The 21,107-nt window shown below is 39.4% G+C and overlaps 1 protein-coding gene across 6 annotated transcripts in view; it reads right to left on the bottom strand.

Moving 5' to 3' along the window:
* The window catches only part of CNOT1 (CCR4-NOT transcription complex subunit 1), a 106,161-nt gene that overhangs the window by 73,017 nt on the left and 12,037 nt on the right, over positions 1-21,107 (bottom strand). For all 6 annotated transcript variants that reach the window (XM_039232616.1, XM_039232619.1, XM_039232617.1 and 3 more), the window contains exon 2: positions 8,057-8,332. In XM_039232616.1, the coding sequence (XP_039088547.1) occupies positions 8,057-8,158 (102 nt within the window). In that variant the 5' untranslated portion in view covers positions 8,159-8,332. The remainder of the gene's footprint in view (positions 1-8,056; positions 8,333-21,107) is intronic.

The raw sequence follows: 21,107 nt of genomic DNA, 5'->3' as shown, positions 1-21,107 counted from the left end.
TCACTTTGAAAACTGGCAAAGACAGAATCAAGCATTAATCTTGTCCTTCTTTTAACCACTGTACCTCAGATAACCATATAGTTGGTAAGGGCACGTTTCTTTTTACAGAATTATTTCAAAAATGCATTAACAAGAGTACCATCATTTTACAATCCTGAACAAAGCCTGCTAAAATTCACAAAAATAGAGTCAACCAGACATTGCAAACCTCCTGATGAAAAGTATATACTACCACCTTTAAAACTGTTTTGGGGAGGAGGGGCAACCTGGGTGGCTCGGTCTATTGTGTGTTCAACTTCAGCCCAGGTCATGATCTCATGGTTGTGAGTTCAAGCCCTGAATTAGGGTCTGTGCTGACAGCTCAGAGCCTGGAGCCTGCTTCAGATTCTGTGTCACTCTTTCTCTCTGGCCTTCCCTGCTCACACTCTGTCTCAAAAATAAATAAATGTCAAAAAAAATTTTTTTTCTTTTTTTAAATAAAACTGTTTTAAGGGAAGAAAAAATTCTGATTAAGCTTCTAAATTTACTGACTTACAGGAGACAATAGAACACATTAAACAGCATGCTGGAGCTATAATCAGCAAAATCCACACTGTGGGTAGCTACAAGACAATCTGATTTAACCAACACTTGCAAAAAAAAAAAAAGGAAAAGCCAAAAAAATGTTTTAAGTTTTTATGTATTTAAGAAGGGGGTTAGGAGGACAGAGGATCTGAAGCAGGGTCTGCGCTGACAGCAGAGAGCCCAATGCTGTGCTCAAACTCAGGAAATGTGAGATCATGACCTGAGCCAAAGTTGGATGTTTAACCCACTAAGCCACACAGACACCCCAGAAAACCACAGATCTTAAAAGACATTTAATAAGGGCAAATTCGACAAATGTTTATTTTACTGGCTCCTAATTCATTTAAAAAAAAAATTTTTTTTTTTTTTACTGTTTATTTATTTTTGAGACATAGAGCATGAATGAGAAGGGGAGGGCAGAGAGAGGGAAACACAGCATCTGAAGCAGGCTCCAGGCTCGGAGCTGTCAGCACAGAGCCCAACGCGGGGCTCGAACCCAAGAAGCCCAAAATCATGACCTGAGCCTAAGTTGGATGCTTACTGAGCCACCCAGGCACCCCTATTGGCTCCTAATTCAAACCCAAGTATTATATATTTTAGATGAGGCAAACAGGAAATTTGATTGTTCACTGGACATTACATTTAGAAATTTATTATGCTTTTTTTTTATTAAGATAGGACATTGGCATTGTGGTTAGGTTTAAATTAATATATAAATAAATAAAATTATGTATGGGACCAGTTTTAAAACAGAAGATTGGGGACACCTGAGTAGCCTGCTTGGTGTCCTCACTCCCCTTCTTTCTGCTCCTCCCCCACGTGTGCATTCTTTCTCTCTCAAAATAAATAAATAAATAAACTTTAAAAAAAAACAAAAACAAAAACAGAAGACTGGAACAAAATTAGTCATGACTTAAAATAAGGATGATAGATTTGGGAAGATATACTGTCTTCCTGTGCTTGAGATTATCTTTAATAAAACTCTTACTGTAAATTTTATTCTTAATAAAATTTTAAATCTATTTTATATCACCTTTTATTATAATAAACTTGATATTTTAATATTTTTAAATTATATTTACAGAAACTCTGTAACTTAAAGGACAAGATACAAGATTTTTTTTTTTTTTTTAAGTTTTACTTATGTAATCTCTACACCCACATGGGGCTCAAACAATCCCAAGATCAAGAATCCCATGCTCTCCGACTAAGTCAGCCAGGCACCCCAAAGCATAAAATATTTTTATAGCACATGTATTTTTAATGCTAAGACAAAATTAAAATATTCAGAAATGTTAAGAAACAGAGGATTTGAAAATTTTATTTGTTTCTATTTTACTTATACAGTTTCTTTCACATAATGACAATGACTACTTTTTGTTTTTGAGAGAAGAGAACACACAAGCAGGGCAGTGGCAGTAGTAGAGGGAGAGGGGCAGGCAGAGGGACAGGCAGAGGGAGAATCCCAGGCAGGGCCCACACTGTCAGTGCAGAGCCTGACATGGGGCTTGATTTCATGAAGTGTGGGATCAAGACCAAGAGTCGAACCCTAACCTACTAAGTCACCAGGGTGTTCCAACAATGAATGATAATTTTTTTTTAATTTTTTAATGTTTTATTCATTTCTGAGAGAGAGAGAGAGAGAGAGAGAGAGAGTGTGAGCAGGGGAGGGTCAGAGAGAGAGGGAGACAAAGAATCTGAAGCAGGCTCCAGGCTCTGAGCTGGCTGTCAGCAGAGGCCGAGGCGGGGCCTGAACCCATGAACCGTGAGATCATGACCTGAGCCAAAGTCGGACGGCTCAACTGAATGAGTCACCCAGGTGCCCCTGAATGATGCATGAAAGAACTACAAGGGCTGATCTTTAAGGAATAACATACAATCATGACTGATGGGACAGATTCTAATCCTGTTTTCTCATCTATAAAATGGTAATACTAGCTAGTTCACATGTCTAGTGAACCCATATATCTAATAAATTTAATGAACATTCCTTTATCACCTCTCTCTAGGAGAAACTACAAAGGGAATACACTCCTGGTCAAGCTTTTAAGTCTGCTCAGACTAAGCCACAACAAAGCAAGCCTAGAATATTCTAAGCATTCAAGAATATAATAAACATTTACCAATCACCTAAAGCAATCAAGACAGAACCAAAAATTGTAACACTGCTTCCACATCAGTTCTAAATTCCTAATCATTCTGAAAATAACAGAATACAAGGGGGCTGTAAAAATACTATTTTTTTTAAGTTTATTGATTTTGTGAGAGAGAGCATGCGCAAGCAGCGGAGGGGCAGAGGGAGAGAGGCGCCCCCTGCAAAGATGCTATCAAAGACACAAAATTTACTTGTCTGAGAAAACTTTGTAGACACTGTGAAAACCTCCATCATTAGGCCAAACCAAACAGTCTAACGTTTATCTTCAAAATTAATTACTGGGGTGCAGAGCTGGCTCATTCTAGTGGAACCTGCAACTCCTGATCTCAGGGTTCTGAGTTTGAGCCCAACAATTTTTAAGGGGCACCTGGGTGGCTCGGTTGGCTGACTGACAGGTGCCCCAATAAAATTAATTTTAAAAAAATAATAAAATATTTTTAAAAAATAAATTACTAGGGGCGCCTGGGTGGCTTAGTCGGTTAAGCATCCGACTTTCGCTTGGGTCGTGATCTCGCGGTTCGTGGGTTCGAGCCCCGTGTCGGGCTCTGTGCTGACTGCCAGCTCAGAGCCTGGAGCCTGTTTCTGTCTGTGACTCCCTCTCTCTCTGACCCTCCCCTGCTCACGCTGTCTCTCTCTCTCTCTCTCCTAGAAATTAAAAAAAAAAAAAAAAAAAATTTTTAAAAAAAATAAATAAATTACTAAATACTTTATCCCTTCTTTCATCTCAATTGCATTTATAGGTATAAAGATATTAACTAGAGGATAGTTCCACAACTGAAGGTCAATTATAGTATACTATTAAGCTGACCAGTTCAGGCGAGCTTTGCTGGGGTAAAGTGATATACTGCACCATCAATATTCCTTATTTCAAGGAAGTTTCACTCACACTGGCAGTCAGGTCCCTCAGAGTTTGTCTCGGCTGCATGGGAAAGCTCTGCCCGAGGTAGATCTCATATAATAGGAGATAATAAAGGATGTAAAGGCCTGGCCACCCGGGCCCACTGTAGGTCGACTTTGAGATTAGTTCCCAAACTCCCCAAACAGTTTACCAACATTTCCACCACAGTTCTCCTTCTGCCCAGTTCTGTTTCCAATTGGTCTCCTTTCTCTACAGTTGTGGAAACCTTGTAAGTAACCTGGATTCCAAACTACCTCTTACATGCTTCAAGAGAAAAGCAACACACGGCGAGCTTAGGAATCTGAGCTTTTAACTGAGTGGGACAGAGATAGACTAAAGATTTTAAAACAGCAGAGACCATTAGCTATACATTTTTAAAAGGTCACTCTGACAACACAGTGGAAGACATTTTAGAGTAGGGGCTGTCTGGGGCAGCCAAACTTTGGACTAAAAAGACATTCCAATCCAGTCTAATTTCCTTCTACTTCGTTGTCCTCCATGAAGAATGAGATCCATCATAGGAATGTTGTGGATTCAAATCTCACATCTGCCATTTTCAGGGACAGTACCAGTGGGCAAAACACTTAATGTCTTTGAACCTCCGTGTAAAACAGAATACCACCTACCCTGCACTACTATGAGGAGAATGTGAAAACTGACATAAAAATCACATCAAAAAATAATACTTCATGGTTATTATAAGTGCTTCAATGGTTGCTAGGAAGAAATGGTAACAGAACTGAGTATGCACAAAGAATGAGTGAACTAACAGAATGCTTACCATTTTCCACACAACATTGTTAAGATCAATGTTGTTCCACTTAATGATCTCACTGCTACTGATAGACAGCTGGATTATTTCCAGCATGGGGCTATTGCAATACATGGTTTTTAATGAACATGCATATGCATTTCTGTTTTATTGTATACAAAGAAGTGAACTGCTGGGTCATAAGTGATATGTTCAGTACCTTAAAAACAAGCTTCGAAGACGTTAGTATCATTTTTCTTGATCTGCATGGTTATACAGATTTGTGTTCATTTTATGAAAATTAACCTATTTTTTAAATTTATTTATTTAGAGAGAGCGTACACAAGTGGGGAAGGGGCAGAGAGACAGACAGACAGACACAGAGAATCCCAAGCAAGCTCCACACCACAGTGCAAGACCAACGTTGAACTCGAAAACCTTGAAATCACAATCTGAGCCTAAGCTGGATACTTAACCAGCTTCGGCACTCAGGTGCCCCTGCATATTTTTTTTTTTAAGTTTATTTATTTTGAGAAAGAGTGTGCAAGTGAGCATGCAAGCTGGGGAGGGGCACAGAGAGAATCCCAAGCAGGCTCCATGCTGTCTACGCAGAGCACAACACGGGACTCGGTGTCAGACATTTGGCTTGATCTCACTAACCATGAGATAGATCATGACCTGAGCCAAAATCAAGAGTGCAACCCTTAACCAGCTGAGCCATGCAGGCACCCTTCATTTGCATATTTATGATCTGTGAACCTCTCTGTATATATACATTTTACTTCAATAAAAAGCTGACTAGGGACACCCAGGAGGCTTATTCATTTACATATGGACTTCAGCTCAAGTCATGATCTTAGAGTTGGTGAGTCTGAACCAGTCAAATCACAAGAGAATCTCTCTCTCCTCTCTATTCCCCTTTCCCACTTGAGCTTTCTCTCTCTCTCAAAATAAATAACTTTAAAAAAAAATGACTAAAAAAATAATGTGTGGTACACAGCAGATGCTTAAATAGTAGCTGCATCAAATTCTTAGGTCACAGACCAACACAGCTTTCAGAATTTATCCTAAAGAATTAATCCAAATAAAGGAAAAAAAGACATTAAGTCTTCACTGATGAGGTGTTATTAAATTTGGTTCTTCGAAGATGAGAATTCCAAGAGTCAGAAAAACTTAAAGGGTCCTGAAACTCAGACTGAGAAGCTTGGATTTTGTTCTGTACGAAAAGGACCTGTGAAGGTATTAGAAAAACGAACTAAAGAACTGTTAATTAAACGAGCATCAAATGCATTAAACCCTGTAAGCATACAAACGTGCTGATATTTCAATGTACGAGTACACTGAAACACTCCAAGAGAAAAAGGCAAATAGGAACTGAGTAATTCCCAGGAACTGAGCTTTTCCATTGCAAAAGTAAGTAGAAGAGTTGCCCAAGCTTGAATTTCTAAGAGTTTATCCTACAAATAAACTAACACACAAGTAAAAAACAATCTTAGGACAGTATTGTCAATAGCAAAAAGAAAAAAAAATAATTGTAAGACCTAAATGTACCTCAAGAGTGAAAAAAATTGTAATTCATCCGTACAATGGTTTCCTATACAGCCTTTTAAAAGAATGAAGAAACTTTTCATGTATGGATTAAGGAATAATTTCTAAAACAGACTGGTAAATTTAAAAAAAAAAATCAAGACGTAGCACACTATCATACAGCACTATGTAAAAAAGGATGAGAAGTATTTTACTATTTTTTCACTTTTTTTTTTTTTAATGTTTACTTTTGAGAGGGAGACAGTGTATACAGGGAAGGGCAGAGAAGAGAGAGACACAAAATCCGAAGCAGGATCAGGCTCCGAGCAGTCAGCAACAGAGCCCGACGCGGGGCTTGAACCTACGGACTACAAAATTATGATCGGAGATAAAGTCAGATGCTTAACTGACTGAGCCACACAGGTGCCCCTATATTACTCTATTTTAAAAATAAAATTAAACTGTAACTTCTACACACACACACTCCAAAAACGAGAGAAAAAAGTTCCCATACGAACTCTTAATTCTTAGATTTAGCTCAAATAATTAGGCACCTACTTTATTTACAAGCTTATACGTGTGTACTACTTACCTTATATAATAACCGTAATTTATAATGCAGAGACAGGAGAATTAGCATTTTTAAAAATAATGCTATGACAAGAACTGTATTACGTGTTCCACTTAACCACTAAATCCTAACAAGGATGGCAGGCAAATTTTATTTTTCTTATTTTGCAGATGAGGAAAATAAGGTTCAGAGAAATTACCTACTATCACACAACTAGTATGTTTAATTTTAGCAACATATGTAATTCAAAGTATGATATGCCATTTGATTTATTAATGCAAAGGGGATACCATCATTGAAATGAAGGTATACTATATGACTTTCAAAAAGATTTAATAAAATGCTAAGTCAAACCTATACCTGAAAACAATAATTTTTAAAAATTGGGGGTCAAAGGCAAAACCTGGAGAGCAAAGATTTTGAAATGACATTTCTCCAAAGATACCCAAACACACGAAAAATGCTGAACATCAATATCTATCATTACCAAAATGAGATACCTATTCACGCTCACTAGAATGGGTATAAGTGTTAGTGAAGAGGAGGAAAAATTGAAACCTTCCATACATTGCCTGTGGAACTGAAAAGTGGTCCAGTGCTCTGAAAAATACTCTGGCAGTTCTTCAGCATTTAGAGTTACTGTATGACCCACAAATTCCATTCTTTGGTATATACTAAAAAAATTAAAAACAGGGCTCAGTCAGTTAAGCATCTAACTCTGGGTTTCGGCTCAGGTCATCATCTCATGGTTATGGGAGTTTGAGCCCCGCATCAAGCTCAGAGCTGACAGTGCAGAGCCTGCTTAGGATTCTCTCTCCTCTTCACCCTGACCTTTCCTTATTTGTGTTGTGTCTCTCTCTCAAAATATATAAACTTTAAAAAAAAACTTTAAAATATCCACCCAAAAAATTAACAAATGTTGAAAGCCAACACTACTCAAAAGCCACAAAATGCAAACAAATTTAAATGTATTTGATGAAGTAAATGAGAAATATCCATAGAAATGACTATTGTTCATTATTATGAATAATATTCACACAATATTATTACTCATAAAAAGGAATTAGGTACTGACACTGGCTCCAACACGGATGAAACTTTAAAGTAGTGTGATAAGTGAAAGAAGGCAGACACAAAAGTCTGGTATGACTGCATTTATATGAAATGTCCAGAAAGGCAAATCCATAAAAGCAGAAAGATTATTGCTTGCCAGTGGCTGAAGGGAGGAGGAAATGGAAGATCAACTGCTCACAGCGTCAAGTATTTCTTTCAAAGATGAAGATATTCTGGAGTTATATGGTGATAATTAAGTAATTTTGTGAATTACTGGAAACTACCAAATTGCACATTTTAAAAGGATGAGTTTTACATGTTGTGAAGTATTATGTCAACTTCAAAATGTGGCTAGAAAAAAATGGGAAGAGACCAAAACAAATAAGTTATTTCATAATTTGAACAGAAAAATTAAAATCTGTGAATCCTCAAAAAATGGACTAGGATAAATCTCTTTCATATAGTAAAGCTGAGGAGAACCTTCCTTCCAATGCATACTCACTCCTTTACTAGTACTTGTTTTCTAAGTTTACTTACATGCTGTATTTCCTGCTGGCTGGCTCGGTAGTTTTTCTTGGTTAAATTGTCCACCAGGTAGCTGATTTGAGACAAGGCCAGCGAGAGCGAGTCAAGATTCATTGCTGGTTGGGGCGGAAGCAGGCGGCCGAGCCCGGCGCAAAATCACCATTATTCCCCTTTAGTCACCTCAGAGGCAGGTTAATGCTTTCTTTGTAATTAGCCTATATCTGATGTCTGTGCAATGTCTTCAGTTCTTCTTTACCAGGGGTATTACTCTGTTCTGAAACATGGCACCTGTGTTTAAAAAAAAGAAGAAGAAAAAGAAAAATCAGATTTTTAAAGTAGCTTTTATTATTAGGGGAAAAAAAGTAAAACCACCATCATCTCTCAACCTTAATACTAGAAATACTTTCCTAAAGACTTAGGAAAAACCAAATTAAAATGTCTCAAACACTATTTATAAATGAGGCCAAGTTTGAAAATTATGTAGAGCCAATAGAAAAAGAAAATACCACTCCCCCCAAAAAGTTGCAGTTTAGCGAGACAACCTCAAATATAAGATTTCTACTTTATCTATACTTCAAAATGATTTACACTATACCTTTAGGAACAGCAAAAGTACTTAAAATTAGGATAGGTGGAAAGAAAGACTCATCTGACATTTTCAGTTTCTCTTTCCACACTATCTATCTACAACCTATTTACAAGATCCCATTTATTAACTTTACAAGCCTTATGTACTGCTACAGAATCAGATAGTTTGGTCTTAAAGTTGTACCTTAGGATGTATGTTTTAGGTATCTGAATGGTTGTCTTAAAGGCAAATAGGGGCTCCATAACCCAAATTCCTTCCCACAATGTTGAAAATTGTATTAGGCAAGTTTAGAAAGAGAAGCCCAAAGCAGCGACATAGCTAAAATGACAGGATGCTCATCAGTTTAATTCCAACCAGAGGCTGAGTCAGAGGAACTATTCTGTATTACAAAAAAAAAAGAGAAAAAAAAACATAAGCTTTTTTTTTTGTTTGTTTAATGTTTATTCACCTTTGAGAAACAGAGCATGAGTAGGGGCAGGACAGAGAAAGGGAGACACACAATCTGAGGCAGGCTCTAGGCTCTGAGCTTTCAGCAAAGAGGCCGACACGGGGCTCGAACCCATGGACCGCAAGATCATGACCTGAGCCAGTCAAATGTTTAACTGACTGAGCCACACAGTGCTGCTATATTAATCTATTTTAAAAATAAAATTAAACCACAACTTCAGGCGCCCCTTTGTACTATGTATTTATTTTTTTTAATGTTTTATTTATTTCTGAGAGAGAGAGCGAGCGAGCGCGCAAGTGAGCAGGGGAGGGCCAGAGAGAGAGGGAGACAGAGAATCTGAAGACAGGCTCCTGGCTCTGAAATAGCTGTCAGCACAGAGCCCGAGGCAGGGCTTGAACTCACGAACCATTAAGATCATGACCTGAGTTAAAGTCGGACGCTTAGCCAACTGAGCTACCCAGGCTCACCTGTAAAATGTATTTCGAAAGAGAGAAACAGTTTGCAAGCAGGAAAGGGAGAGAGAATTCTGAGCATGCTCCTCATTGCCGGCTCAGAGCCCAACACAGGGCTCCATCTCACAAACTGCGATATCATTACCTGAGCCAAAATCAAGAGTCAGATAGATAATTAACTGACTGAGCCACCGAGCAGCCCCTACACATTTTTCTTAAGCATTCACCAAGCACTGCTGCTGAAATACAAAAATCTCTGAGTACAAGGAGCTTAACTTATACAAAGCTTCATGTTCTATAAAATCTGCTCATACTTTCATTACAATCAGAACTCACCATGTAAGGTACAGAAAATTCACAAAGGTTGGGGTGCCTCAGTGGCTCAGTCTGTTAAGTGTCCAACTCTCAATTTCGGCTCTGGTCATCATCTCATGGTTCAGTTTGTGAGTTCAAGCCCCACAAAGAGCCCCACGTTGGGCTCCACACTAACAGCCCAGAGACTGCTTGGGATTCTCCCTTTCCCTCTCTCTCCCTCTCTCAAAATAAGAAACATTTTTTTTAAAAGGCTGACACAAAGGAACAGAATAACTTTACCATGAAATAGATACCATGGCAGCCTGGCTTGTTTGTTTTTTAAAGTTTTTCACTGTTTGTTTATTTACAGAGACAGAGAACAAGGGATGGGCAGAGAGAGAAGGAGAGAGAAAATCCCAAGCAGGCTCCATGCTGTCAACAAAGAGCCCCATACTGGGCTTGATCTCATGAAATGTGAGATCATGGCCTGAGCCGAAATCAAGAGCTGGACGCCTAACTGACTGAGCCACCCAGACACCCCAGTGTGTTTTAACTGTTATTTTACCCGTGGGACAGCACAGACTTTATTTTACTTATGATAACGTACAGCAAAACAAATACTGAATAACCTTCCTAAAATTCCTCTACTAAAACTGAGGTTTCGGTACTTTGACTATACCATTATCTTCTGATAAAAAGCCTCATGTTTTCCATGTTAACATCTGAAGACTGCTATACATAAACATACTAGTGTAATCCAAGTTTCAAAAACCAAATCTTCATTATATGAACAAGTTAAAAAAAACAAAAGTTAATGCATTTATGACCAATTCCAAGCCCTTATCTTATTACATCTATTAGAATGGCAACACAATTTGTCAACCAAACCAAAACACTTTTTTTTTTTTTAATGTTTTATTTATTTCTAGGAGAGAGAGACAGAGACAGCATGAGCAGGGGAGGGTCAGAGAGAGAGGGAGTCACAGATTGAAACAGGCTCCAGGCTCTGAGCCGGCAGTCAGCACAGAGCCCGAAGCGGGGCTCGAACCCACGAACCGCGAGATCATGACCTAAGTGAAAGTCGGACGCTTAACCGACTAAGCCACCCAGGCGCCCCAAAACACTTCTGAAAGTAAAAGGTGTAACAAGTTAAACCAGAACAGGTATAAACCAACACATGTGATCACCCTAACTGGCAAAAATCCTTAAAAACAAAAAACAAAAAACTGATCATTCCCTCCAAGATACAGACTTACATTACTTTGTTTCTAAAATATCCTTTCACTACACTAGTCTCTCCTTCTCAGTCTCTTTTGCTGGCTCTTACTCTTAGAACACTACAAATTGTTTCTAGTACATCAAATCAAAGGAATACCAAGCACAGTGGATTACAGTTAATCTTCTAAATGTTAACATAAAAGAATACCCATAACACTGAGTGAAAAGCTACAGAACTATGAATATCAAGAATGCATCTCAGAAAGACATCTTATGTTTCTAGAATGTGCAGAGAAAAGAAGGTCTCAATCATAGTGGTTACAGACAGTCTTTCACTTAAAATTCCATTTAAAAAAAGAATCTGAGGGGCCCCTGGGTCGTGCAGTTATAGCTAAGCATCCGACTCTTGGTTTCGGCTCAAGTCATGATCTCACAGTTCATGAGTTTGGGCCCCACATCAGTATTTGTGCTGAGAGCAAAAGAGGTTGCTTGGAACTCCTCTCTCCTCTCTGCCTCTCCCCAGCTTGTGTGCACTTAAAATTTTTTAAGTCCTAGAAATCTACATACCTTCATACATACAGCATGTACAGTAGTAGTATTCAGTGCAGCAATAGATATCATAGCGAAGGAATGGCTGTGAGTCAGTGACAGAATACACATCTTGGACAATGTATACAGTATTCTACCCTTTATTTAAACTGTTATTTCTAGGGGTACCTAGGTGGCTCAGTCGGTTAACCATCTGACTTCTGCTCAGGTCATGATCTCACAGTTCGTGAGTTTGAGCCCCATGGCGGGCTCTGTGCTGGCAGCTCAGAACCTGGAGCCTACTCCAGATCCTGTCTCTCTGTCTCTCTCTCTCCCTCCCCTACCCTCCCAGCCTCTACCCCACTCACACTCTGCCTCTCTCTCGCTCACAAAAAAAAAATTATAAAACTGTTATTTCTATATATGATACTTTTTGCTCATATATATGCACATATATACAGCTGGCTTTTTGCAAAACGATATACAGGAAAGATAAGCCACAAACTAATGAAAATGGCTACCCATAAGGGAGAAAAGGGTAGAAGGCATACAAATCAGATTGAAAATTCACCAAGTATGTCTTTTATATGTTTTTGACTTTTGAACCATGTAATTATTTTCCATGTTCGAAATTTAGTTAAGAAAAAACTACAATCAGGGATGCCTGGGTGGCTTACTCGGTTGGTTAAGCATCCAACTTCGGTTTAGGTCACAATCTCCTGGTCTGTGAATTCGAGACCCACATCGGGCTCTGTGCTGACATCTCAGAGCTTGAAGCCTGCTTCAGATTCTGTGTCTCCCTCTCTCTCTGCCCCTCCCCTGCTCATTCTCTCTCTCTCTCAAAAATAAACATTAAACAACTTTTTTTCTTAAAGAAAAAATACAACCAAATACAAAGAGAAATAAACCTGAGTGTCAAATTGGTAACATAAAACACAATGAAAACAAATTATTTCAAATAATTACTGAACAGAGATGCTATACATCCTTGATATACAATGTAGAGCGGTGGATGTATTTTTTTTTTTTTATTTGAAGGCAGGGAGGGGGCGGGGGGGGGGGGAAGAGTATCTTAAGCAGGGTCCATGCTCAGCACAGAGCCTGATGCAGGGCTCTATCCCACAACCCTGGATCATGACCTGAGCCAAAATCAAGAGCTGAATGCGCAATCAACTGAATCACCAAGGTGCCCCTATTTTTCAGGACAAAAAGAAATCAAAGAAATTTGACTCATGCTTACTGTTAGCAATTTTATTAAAAATTTACTTTACTGGGACGCCTGGGTGTCTCAGTCGGTTGAGTGTCCGACTTCGGCTCAGGTCACGATCTCACAGTTCGTGGGTTCGAGCCCCGCGCTGGGCTCTGTGCTGGCAGCTAGCTCAGAGCCTGGAGCCTGTTTCAGATTCTGCATCTCCCTCTCTCTCTGACCCTCCCCTGCTCACGCTGTCTCCCACTCCCTCTCCCTCATTCTCTCTCTCAGAAATAAATAAAACATTAAAAAAAATTTTTTTTCTTAAAAAATAAATAAAAATTTATTAAGAGGCACCTGAGTGGTTCAATCGATTAAGCATTCAACTTCAGCTCAGGTCATGATCTCATGGTTTGTGAGTTCGAGCCCAACATTGGGCTCAGGCTCTGCACTGACAGCCCCTGGAGCGTGTTTCTGGTTCTGTGTCTCCCTCTCTTCTGCCCCTCTCCCGCTCAGGATCTGTCTCTCTCTGTCTCAAAAATAAACATTTAAAAAATTTTTATTTTATTTAAAACTTATTTTATTAAAAAGTTTAAACTACAGGTGCCTGGGTGGCTCAGTTGGTTGATTTCAGCTCAGGTCATGATGTTCCAGTTCAAGGGTTCAAGCACCATTATCAGGCTCTCTGCTGATGGTGCAGAGCCTGCTTCAGATTCTACGTCTCCTTCTTTCTCTGCCTTTCCCCCACTCATGCTCTCTCAAAAAATAAGCAAATAAACATTTTTTAAAAAGTTTACAAGGCACCTGGGTGGCTCAGGTCATGATCTCACAGTTCGTGGGTTCAAGCCCTACGTTGGGCTCTGTGCTGACAGCCTACTGAGCCTGAAACCTGCTTCAGATTCTGTGTCTTCCTCTCTCTCTGCCTAAGATAAACATTAAAATAATTTTTAAATAAAAAAGTTTAAGCTATTTTTATATTATTGGGTAAGTCAAATAAATAGGAATCCAAATTCAGTGCAAAAAATGTGGTAAACACAGAAGTTTAAAGGCCTAAAATACTATATTTGAAATGGAATTATTAGCAGAAACTTTTTTTTAAAACTATAATTTCCTGAGTCTAATGACCATACAATAAAACAAGACATTGTTGAAAAAAAAAAAATCGAAGATGACACAAACAAGTGGAAGGACACTGTGTTCATGGATTAGAAGAGTTAATACTCTTAAACTGTCCATGCCACCCAAAGCCACCTGGATTCAACACAAACGCTATGAAAGCCCCAATGGCATTTTTCAGATAAACAAAAAAAAAAAGTCCTAAAATTGGTATGAAAACATAAAAGACCCTCAAAAGCCTAAACAATCATGAGAAAGAACAACAACAAAAAAAAATTCAGAGTCAACACACTTCTTGATTTTCAACTATGCTACAAACCTAGAGTAATTAAAAGAGTATGGCACAAAAATAGCCACGCACACGAGAACAGAGGGCCCTGAATGAAACCCTCACATATACAGTCTACTAACATCTGATAAGGGAGACAAGAGCAACCAATGGGGAAAGAATAGTCTCTTCAACAAATGGTGCTGGAAAAACTGGAAAACTACATGCAGAAAAATTAAAGTGGACCTCTATCTTATACACTCACAAAAATTAACTCAAAATGATCAAAGACTTAAACAGAAGACCTGATACCAAAAAGAAAACATACAAAGTTAAGTTCAGTGCTGATCTTGGTAATGATGTTTTTGAATATGACACCAAAAAGCACAAACAACAAAAGAGAAAAAAATCAACAAATGAGACTACATCAAAATTAAAAGCTTCTGCACAACAAAAGAAACAACAAAATAAAAAGGCAATCTACAAAATTAGAGAGAATATTTGCAAAACATGTACCAGATAAAGGGTTAACATACTAAATTTATAAAGAACTCCTACAGGGGGACCTAGGTAACTCAGTTGTTTGGGCACCCAACTCTTGATCTTGGCTCAGGTCATGATCTCACAGTTTGTGAGTTTGAGCCCTGCCCTGGGCTCTGTGCTGATGGTGTAGAGCCTGCTTGGGATTCTGTCTCTCCTTCTCTCTGTCCCTTAGCTGTGCAGGCACACATTCTCTCTCAATATAGATAGATATATTTAAAAAAAAGAAAAAAAGAAAAAAAAGAAAGCCTCAGGGCACTTGGGTGGCTCAATCAGGTAAGTGTGCAACTTCTGCTCAGGTCATGATCTTGTTCGTGGGTCCGAGCCCTGCGTTGCGCTTGTGCTGACAGCTCAGAGCCTAGAGGAGCCTGCTCCAGATTCTGTGTCTCCCTCTCTCTCTCTCTCTCTCTGCCCCTCCCCTGATCATGTTATCTCTCAAAAATAAACATTAAAAAAAAATTTTAACTCAGTAAGGACATCAAAAAAAAGCACAAACAATCCAATTAAAAAATAAGCAGAGAAACGAAATAGACATTTTCCCAAAGACGGCATCAAAATAGCTAACAGGTATCTGCAAAGGTGCTCAACATCACTACTCATTAGGGAAATGCCTATCAAAATCAGGATAAAATATCTCACACCTTTAAGAATAGCTAGCAACAAGAGATCAGTGTTGGAGAGGATATGGAGAAAAGGAAACCCTTCTGAACGGCTGGTGGGATTGTAAAGTGATTCTACCACTATGGAGAACAGTATGGAAGTTCCTCAAAATATTAAAAATAAGGGGCACCTGGATGGCTCACTTGGTTGAGTGTCCAACTCTTAGATTTTGGTTCAGGTCCTGATCCCAGGGTTGAGAGAGAGATCAAGCCCTGCACTGAACTCGACACTGAGCATGGAACCTGCTTAAGTTCTCACCCTGTCCCTCTCTCTGCCCTTCTCCTGCTCTGTGCTCTCTCATGCGCAAAAAAAATTTTAATTAAAAAAAAATTAAAATCTTATAAAAGATATTCTTGAGACAAATGACGTTTTTTAGTTAAATGGATACTATAAAAGTATTTAATAATCTTAGCTGTAGTTTGGCTATTTAAGAATGTCTTAATTTGCAGGAAATGCATGCTCAAGTATTTGAGATAAAACAGTTTAGTATAGGGGCGCCTGGGTGGCTCAGTCGGTTGAGTGTTCGACTTCGGCTCAGGTCACGATCTCACGGTTTGTGGGTTCGAACCCCGCGTCGGGCTCTGTGCTGACAGCTAGCTCAGAGCCTGGAGCCTGCTTCGGATTCTGTGTCTCCGTCTCTCTCTGCCCCTCCCCTGCTCATGCTGTCTCTCTCTCTCTCAAAAATAAAATATTAAAAATAATAATAATCCAAATTTAAACCCACAGGACCAGCAACTACACAGAACACAAGACTAGATAAACCTGAACAAGTGACTGATACTTTATGCTTCCCCCTCCTCTCTATTTGTAAAAGTTAGGCCACGGCTATAACAGAGCTTTCTGAAAAGGGTAGACCTCTAATGGGCAGGAGATGGATCAAAGATAAGAATCTTCTAAGCCCTCAAGACAGTCTTTAGCTCCAGAGAGCATCTCAAACCAGTCCTACCCTCTGATAACATCAGGTGATCAATAGGAAGTATCCAGGACAAGTACACAGGATGAGATCCTCTATCACCTCAATATCTGCTTTAAGAGCTTGCTGAAAAGTGAACAGCTGCCAATCTTCAGATGGAGCTGTTGCAGGAGTTCCCAAGGAGCATAACCAGACTAACGAAGATAGGACTACCTAGTCCAGAGTGATGATATGGGAAGACTGAGAGGTACGTTCTTGACAGAAGGAACCCAAACCCTTAAATCTTTTGTCTTGTTTTGGTAGCAACGAATATAGCTGTAATGCCTTACAATGTTGAAATGCATAAATTCTCATATTAAACATAAATCATTACCCTCACAATTATTTTTAGTATTGGGCTAAAATATATTCACAAATTTTTAAGTCGATTATCCATTTTGCCCCCCAAAAAGACCTTTACCTTTAAATATTTCAATTCTAAATCTTTGAATGACTCTAAAAATGTTTTAAAATGTATCAACTTTATGTAAATGAGACTTCTTTTGATGGTGACTGTCAGTAATTTGAAGATTAAAATGCTATGTAGGCTTTCAAGCATAAAAACCAACATAAATCTGATTGCAGAAACAAGCTCAAATTCATTAAACTTTGAAAAATTTTTTTAAAATTTATTTTGAGAGAAAGAAAGCAGGCAAGCAGGGGAGGGACAGAGAAAGAGGGAGAGAGAGAATCCCAAACAGGTTCCCCGCTGCCAGCACAGAGCCCAACTTGGGACCCAAAATGACAAACCGTGGTATTATGACCTAAGCTAAAATCAAGAGTCAGACATTTAACCAACTGAGCTACATGGGTGGCCTGAAAATATTTTTAATGGAAAAATTATCATCCCTTATTTTATGAGAATTGTATAAAATATCTGAAATGGTCTCCTTCTAGTATATATACTTCAATATACTTTATAAATATCTTCATTTGCTAAAGATGGCACGCTTTAATTCAAACACTTGAGCCTAACATTATGCCCTAGACATAATTTAGGTGCTATAGTAAACAAAAAGTAAATACAAGGGGCTTAATGGAATATATACAGGTTTTTACTATAGTGCTGTGTCACTAAAACAATTGTGAAAAAAAATCGTGCATAAGAACTGAGAGATGCAGGGTACTTGTATGGTTCAGTCAGAAGAGCATATGACTTCTGATCTCGGGGTCACGTATTCGAGACCCACACTGGGTGTAGAGATTACTTAAATAGAAAAAAAAAAAAACAAACAAACAAAACTGAGGCACCTGGTCAGCTAAGCTTCTGACTCTTGATTTCAGGTCAGGTCATGATTTCATGGCTCTTTTATATATATACTATTTTTTCTTAACATTTACTCATCTTTTAGAGACAGAGCGTGACCAGGGAAGGGGCAGAGAGAGGAAGACTCACAGACCAAGGGATCATGAACTAAGCCAAAGTTGGAAGCTTAACCAACTGAGCCACCTATGCGCCCCCAAGATCTCATGGCTCTTGAGTTTGAGCCCTACATCAAGCTCTGTGCTTACAGCTCAGAGCCTGGAGCCTGCTTCAGATCTCCCTCTCTCTCACCCCTCCCTGCTCATGGTAGGTGGGTGGGTGGGTGTGGGTCTGTGTGTCTGTCATAAATAAACAAACATTAAAAAAAAAAAAAGCTGGGGCGCCCGGGTGGCGTAGTTGGTTAAGCGTCCGACTTTCGCTCGGGTCATGATCTCGCGGTTCGTGGGTTCGAACCCCGCGTCGGGCTCTGTGCTGACTGCCAGCTCAGAGCCTGGAGCCTGTTTCAGTCTGTGACTCCCTCTCTCTCTGACCCTCCCCTGCTCACGCTGTCTCTCTCTCTCTCTCCTAGAAATAAATAAAACATTTAAAAAAAAAAAAAAAACAACCATTAAAAAAAAAAAAAAAAAAAAATGACCCCGAAGCACCACCCTACACCAAGATAATCAAAATCCTCAAGGAAAGAGTATAGGTGTGCCTGGGTGGTTAAGCATCCGACTTCAGCTGAGGTCATGATCTCACAATTCATGGGTTTGAGCCTCCTGTCAGGCTCTGTACTGACAGCATGGAGCCTGGAGCCTGCTTCAAACTGAGTCTCCCTCGCTCTCTGCCCCTCTCCCACTCACACACTGTCTTTCTCAAAAACAGACATTAAAAAACAGAAGCCAAATAGGCCAGACCCAAAGCTAATTTATTAAAACTCCAACTTCTGATATTAAAAATATATTGGGGTAGGCCACCTGGGTGGCTCAGTCGGTTAAGTTTCCGACTTCGGCTCAAGTCATGATCTCATGGTTCGTGGGTTTGAGCCTCACATCGGGCTCTGTGCTGATAGCTCAGAGCCTGAAGCCTGCTTCAGATTCTGTATCTCCCTCTCTCTGACCCTTCCCTGCTCACGTTGTCTCTCTCTCTCAGAAATAAATAAAACATTAAAAAAATTTAAAACATATATATATATGGAGGAGTGCCTGGCTGGCTCAGCATGCAACTCTTGACCTCAGGGTTCTAAGTTCAAGCCCCAGATGGGTGTAGGGAGTATTTTAAAATTTTTACATAAAAAATGTGGAACAAATACTTAAGTCTACTAATAGTACAGTTTGACCTTGGAAATTCTCTTCCCAACTCTGAAAAGTAGCATTCTAACCAAGAAGTCAAGCTGAGTGTTCTCTTTTCTCATTTTCTCCAATTTTGGAGATGTTCTACATCTGTAATGTTCAACGTGGCAGCTATTAACCTCATGTGGCTTTTTTTTTTTTTTTAATGTTTTTTATTTATTTCTAGGAGAGAGAGAGAGAGACAACGTGAGCAGGGGAGGGTCAGAGAGAAAAGAGGGAGTCACAGACTGAAACAGGCTCCACGCTCTGAGCTGGCATTCAGCACAGAGCCCAACGCGGGGCTCGAACCCACGAACCGCGAAATCATGACCTAAGCGAAAGTCAGACGCTTACCGACTAAGCCACCCAGGCGCCCCTCACGTGGCTATTTAAAATGTAGCTAAGGTAACTAAGAAACTCAATGTTTTAAATATAATTTTAACTAATCTTAGTATAAATTTAAACAGCCACATGTGGGTAGTGGTTACCATATTGGCCAATGTTGTAAACTCCTAATGACCCAAATAAATCAGAGAGGGTATCTTATTCTAGCATCCAGAAACAACTAATACTAATTTTCCCAAATGCCCCCACTTTTCCCCTTCGTTTCCTTAAAAGGGAGAGCTCATTATTTTCTATGGGACTTTATAACCAACAAATCACCAACTCAAAACAAAATATTCATCCCAATTTATCTAATGTTTGTATTTTTTATTTTAGAGTAAACACACACACACACACACACACACACACACACACACACACGGAGAGGGACAGAAAGGGAGAGAGAGAGAATCTCAGTATGTCTCCATGGCTCAGTGCCATAGGTGGACATGAAACTCCATCCCACAATGCTGGATCATGACTTGAGCCAAAATCAAGAGTCAAAGCTCAACTGACTGAGCCACCCATGTGCCCCTACTTACTTATTTTTAATTAAAGTGTTTTTATTTTATGTACAATGAGTTGGCATTAAGGTCGGTATCCTGGATATCTGCACTTAAGGTAGGTTTCTTTGATGACCCATTCAAGGAAGTTCACTTAAACCATTTTAATGAAGCCCGTATCCTCCATGGACTGATGAAAACACCGGCAGCACATACTGAGAGAGCATTTCTGGATCCGACCCTGCTGGCTCTAGCAAATGCAGCAAGAACAAGAACCCTGGCCAAACTTCCTCGGACAGCTCCAGTACAGCTGCTGGTGACCCGTTTGCTCTCTTGGATGCAATGAGGCAAAAGGCCATACCAATATTTAATGTTCCTCCAACAGGCAGAGATTCTAGATTTATAGTACACAGTCCTGATTCATTCATCCAAAATGCTGGTTTACTTATTAAAATCTTAATTATTGTGTACAAAATAGGATAACTTATCCCAGTACAATCACAATACTTAGAACTGTTCTAAGCATTTTTATATATATTAGTTTATTCAAACCTGGTAACTCTTTGAGGAAGGTATTATCTCAAGTTTATAGCTGAAGAATAGTTTAAATGGCAATTACTAGTAGAATTTTAAAGACAGTATCTAATACAACTTAAAAGAACTGGACAGCAGAGGTTAAGATGATTTAAAAATGAACAAAAATCCTTATAGTGTGCCTTCAAAATCATTAAGAGTCTAAATAACTGTTGTAATACCAAGTCTTAAAGCAAGGAAACAAACAGTTCCTGATAGGAGTATCTCCAACCTTAGGATGAAAAGTAAAAGTTTTAGACCACTAAAGCCCCAATTCTGCACTGAATACTCAGGAATCATCTTTAATCCATTCCTTCTTCATCCAGGAAGTGAACTCTTTAAAAACCGTATCAAGTGAAAAAGGCCTAAATACCATGTAAAAGTGCACTGGTTAAGTAAGTCATAAAAAGGAATACCATGTAATCTCTTTAAAAAGGAGTTAGACTGGGGGGCGCCTGGGTGGCTTAGTCGGTTGGGCGTCCGACTTTCGCTTAGGTCATGATCTCGCGGTTGGTGGGTTCAAGCCCTGCGTCGGGCTCTGTGCTGACTGCCAGCTCAGAGCCTGGAGCCTGTTTCGGTCTGTGACTCCCTCTCTCTGACCCTCCCCTGCTCGCGCTGTCTTTCTCTCTCTCTCCTAGAAATAAATAAAAATCTTAAAAAAAAAAAAAAAAGGAGTTAGACTGGAAATTCTCTTTTGGGAAGAAAGCAAGTTACAGACGGGACGCCTGGGTGGCTCACTTAGGCATCCGACATTGGCTCAGGCCATGATCTTGCG

Source organism: Hyaena hyaena, unplaced genomic scaffold, assembly GCF_003009895.1.
Source record: "Hyaena hyaena isolate Hyena2069 unplaced genomic scaffold, ASM300989v1 scaffold_68, whole genome shotgun sequence".
NCBI classification, from domain to species: domain Eukaryota; kingdom Metazoa; phylum Chordata; class Mammalia; order Carnivora; family Hyaenidae; genus Hyaena; species Hyaena hyaena.
This window is presented reverse-complemented; position numbering and strand designations above follow the sequence as displayed.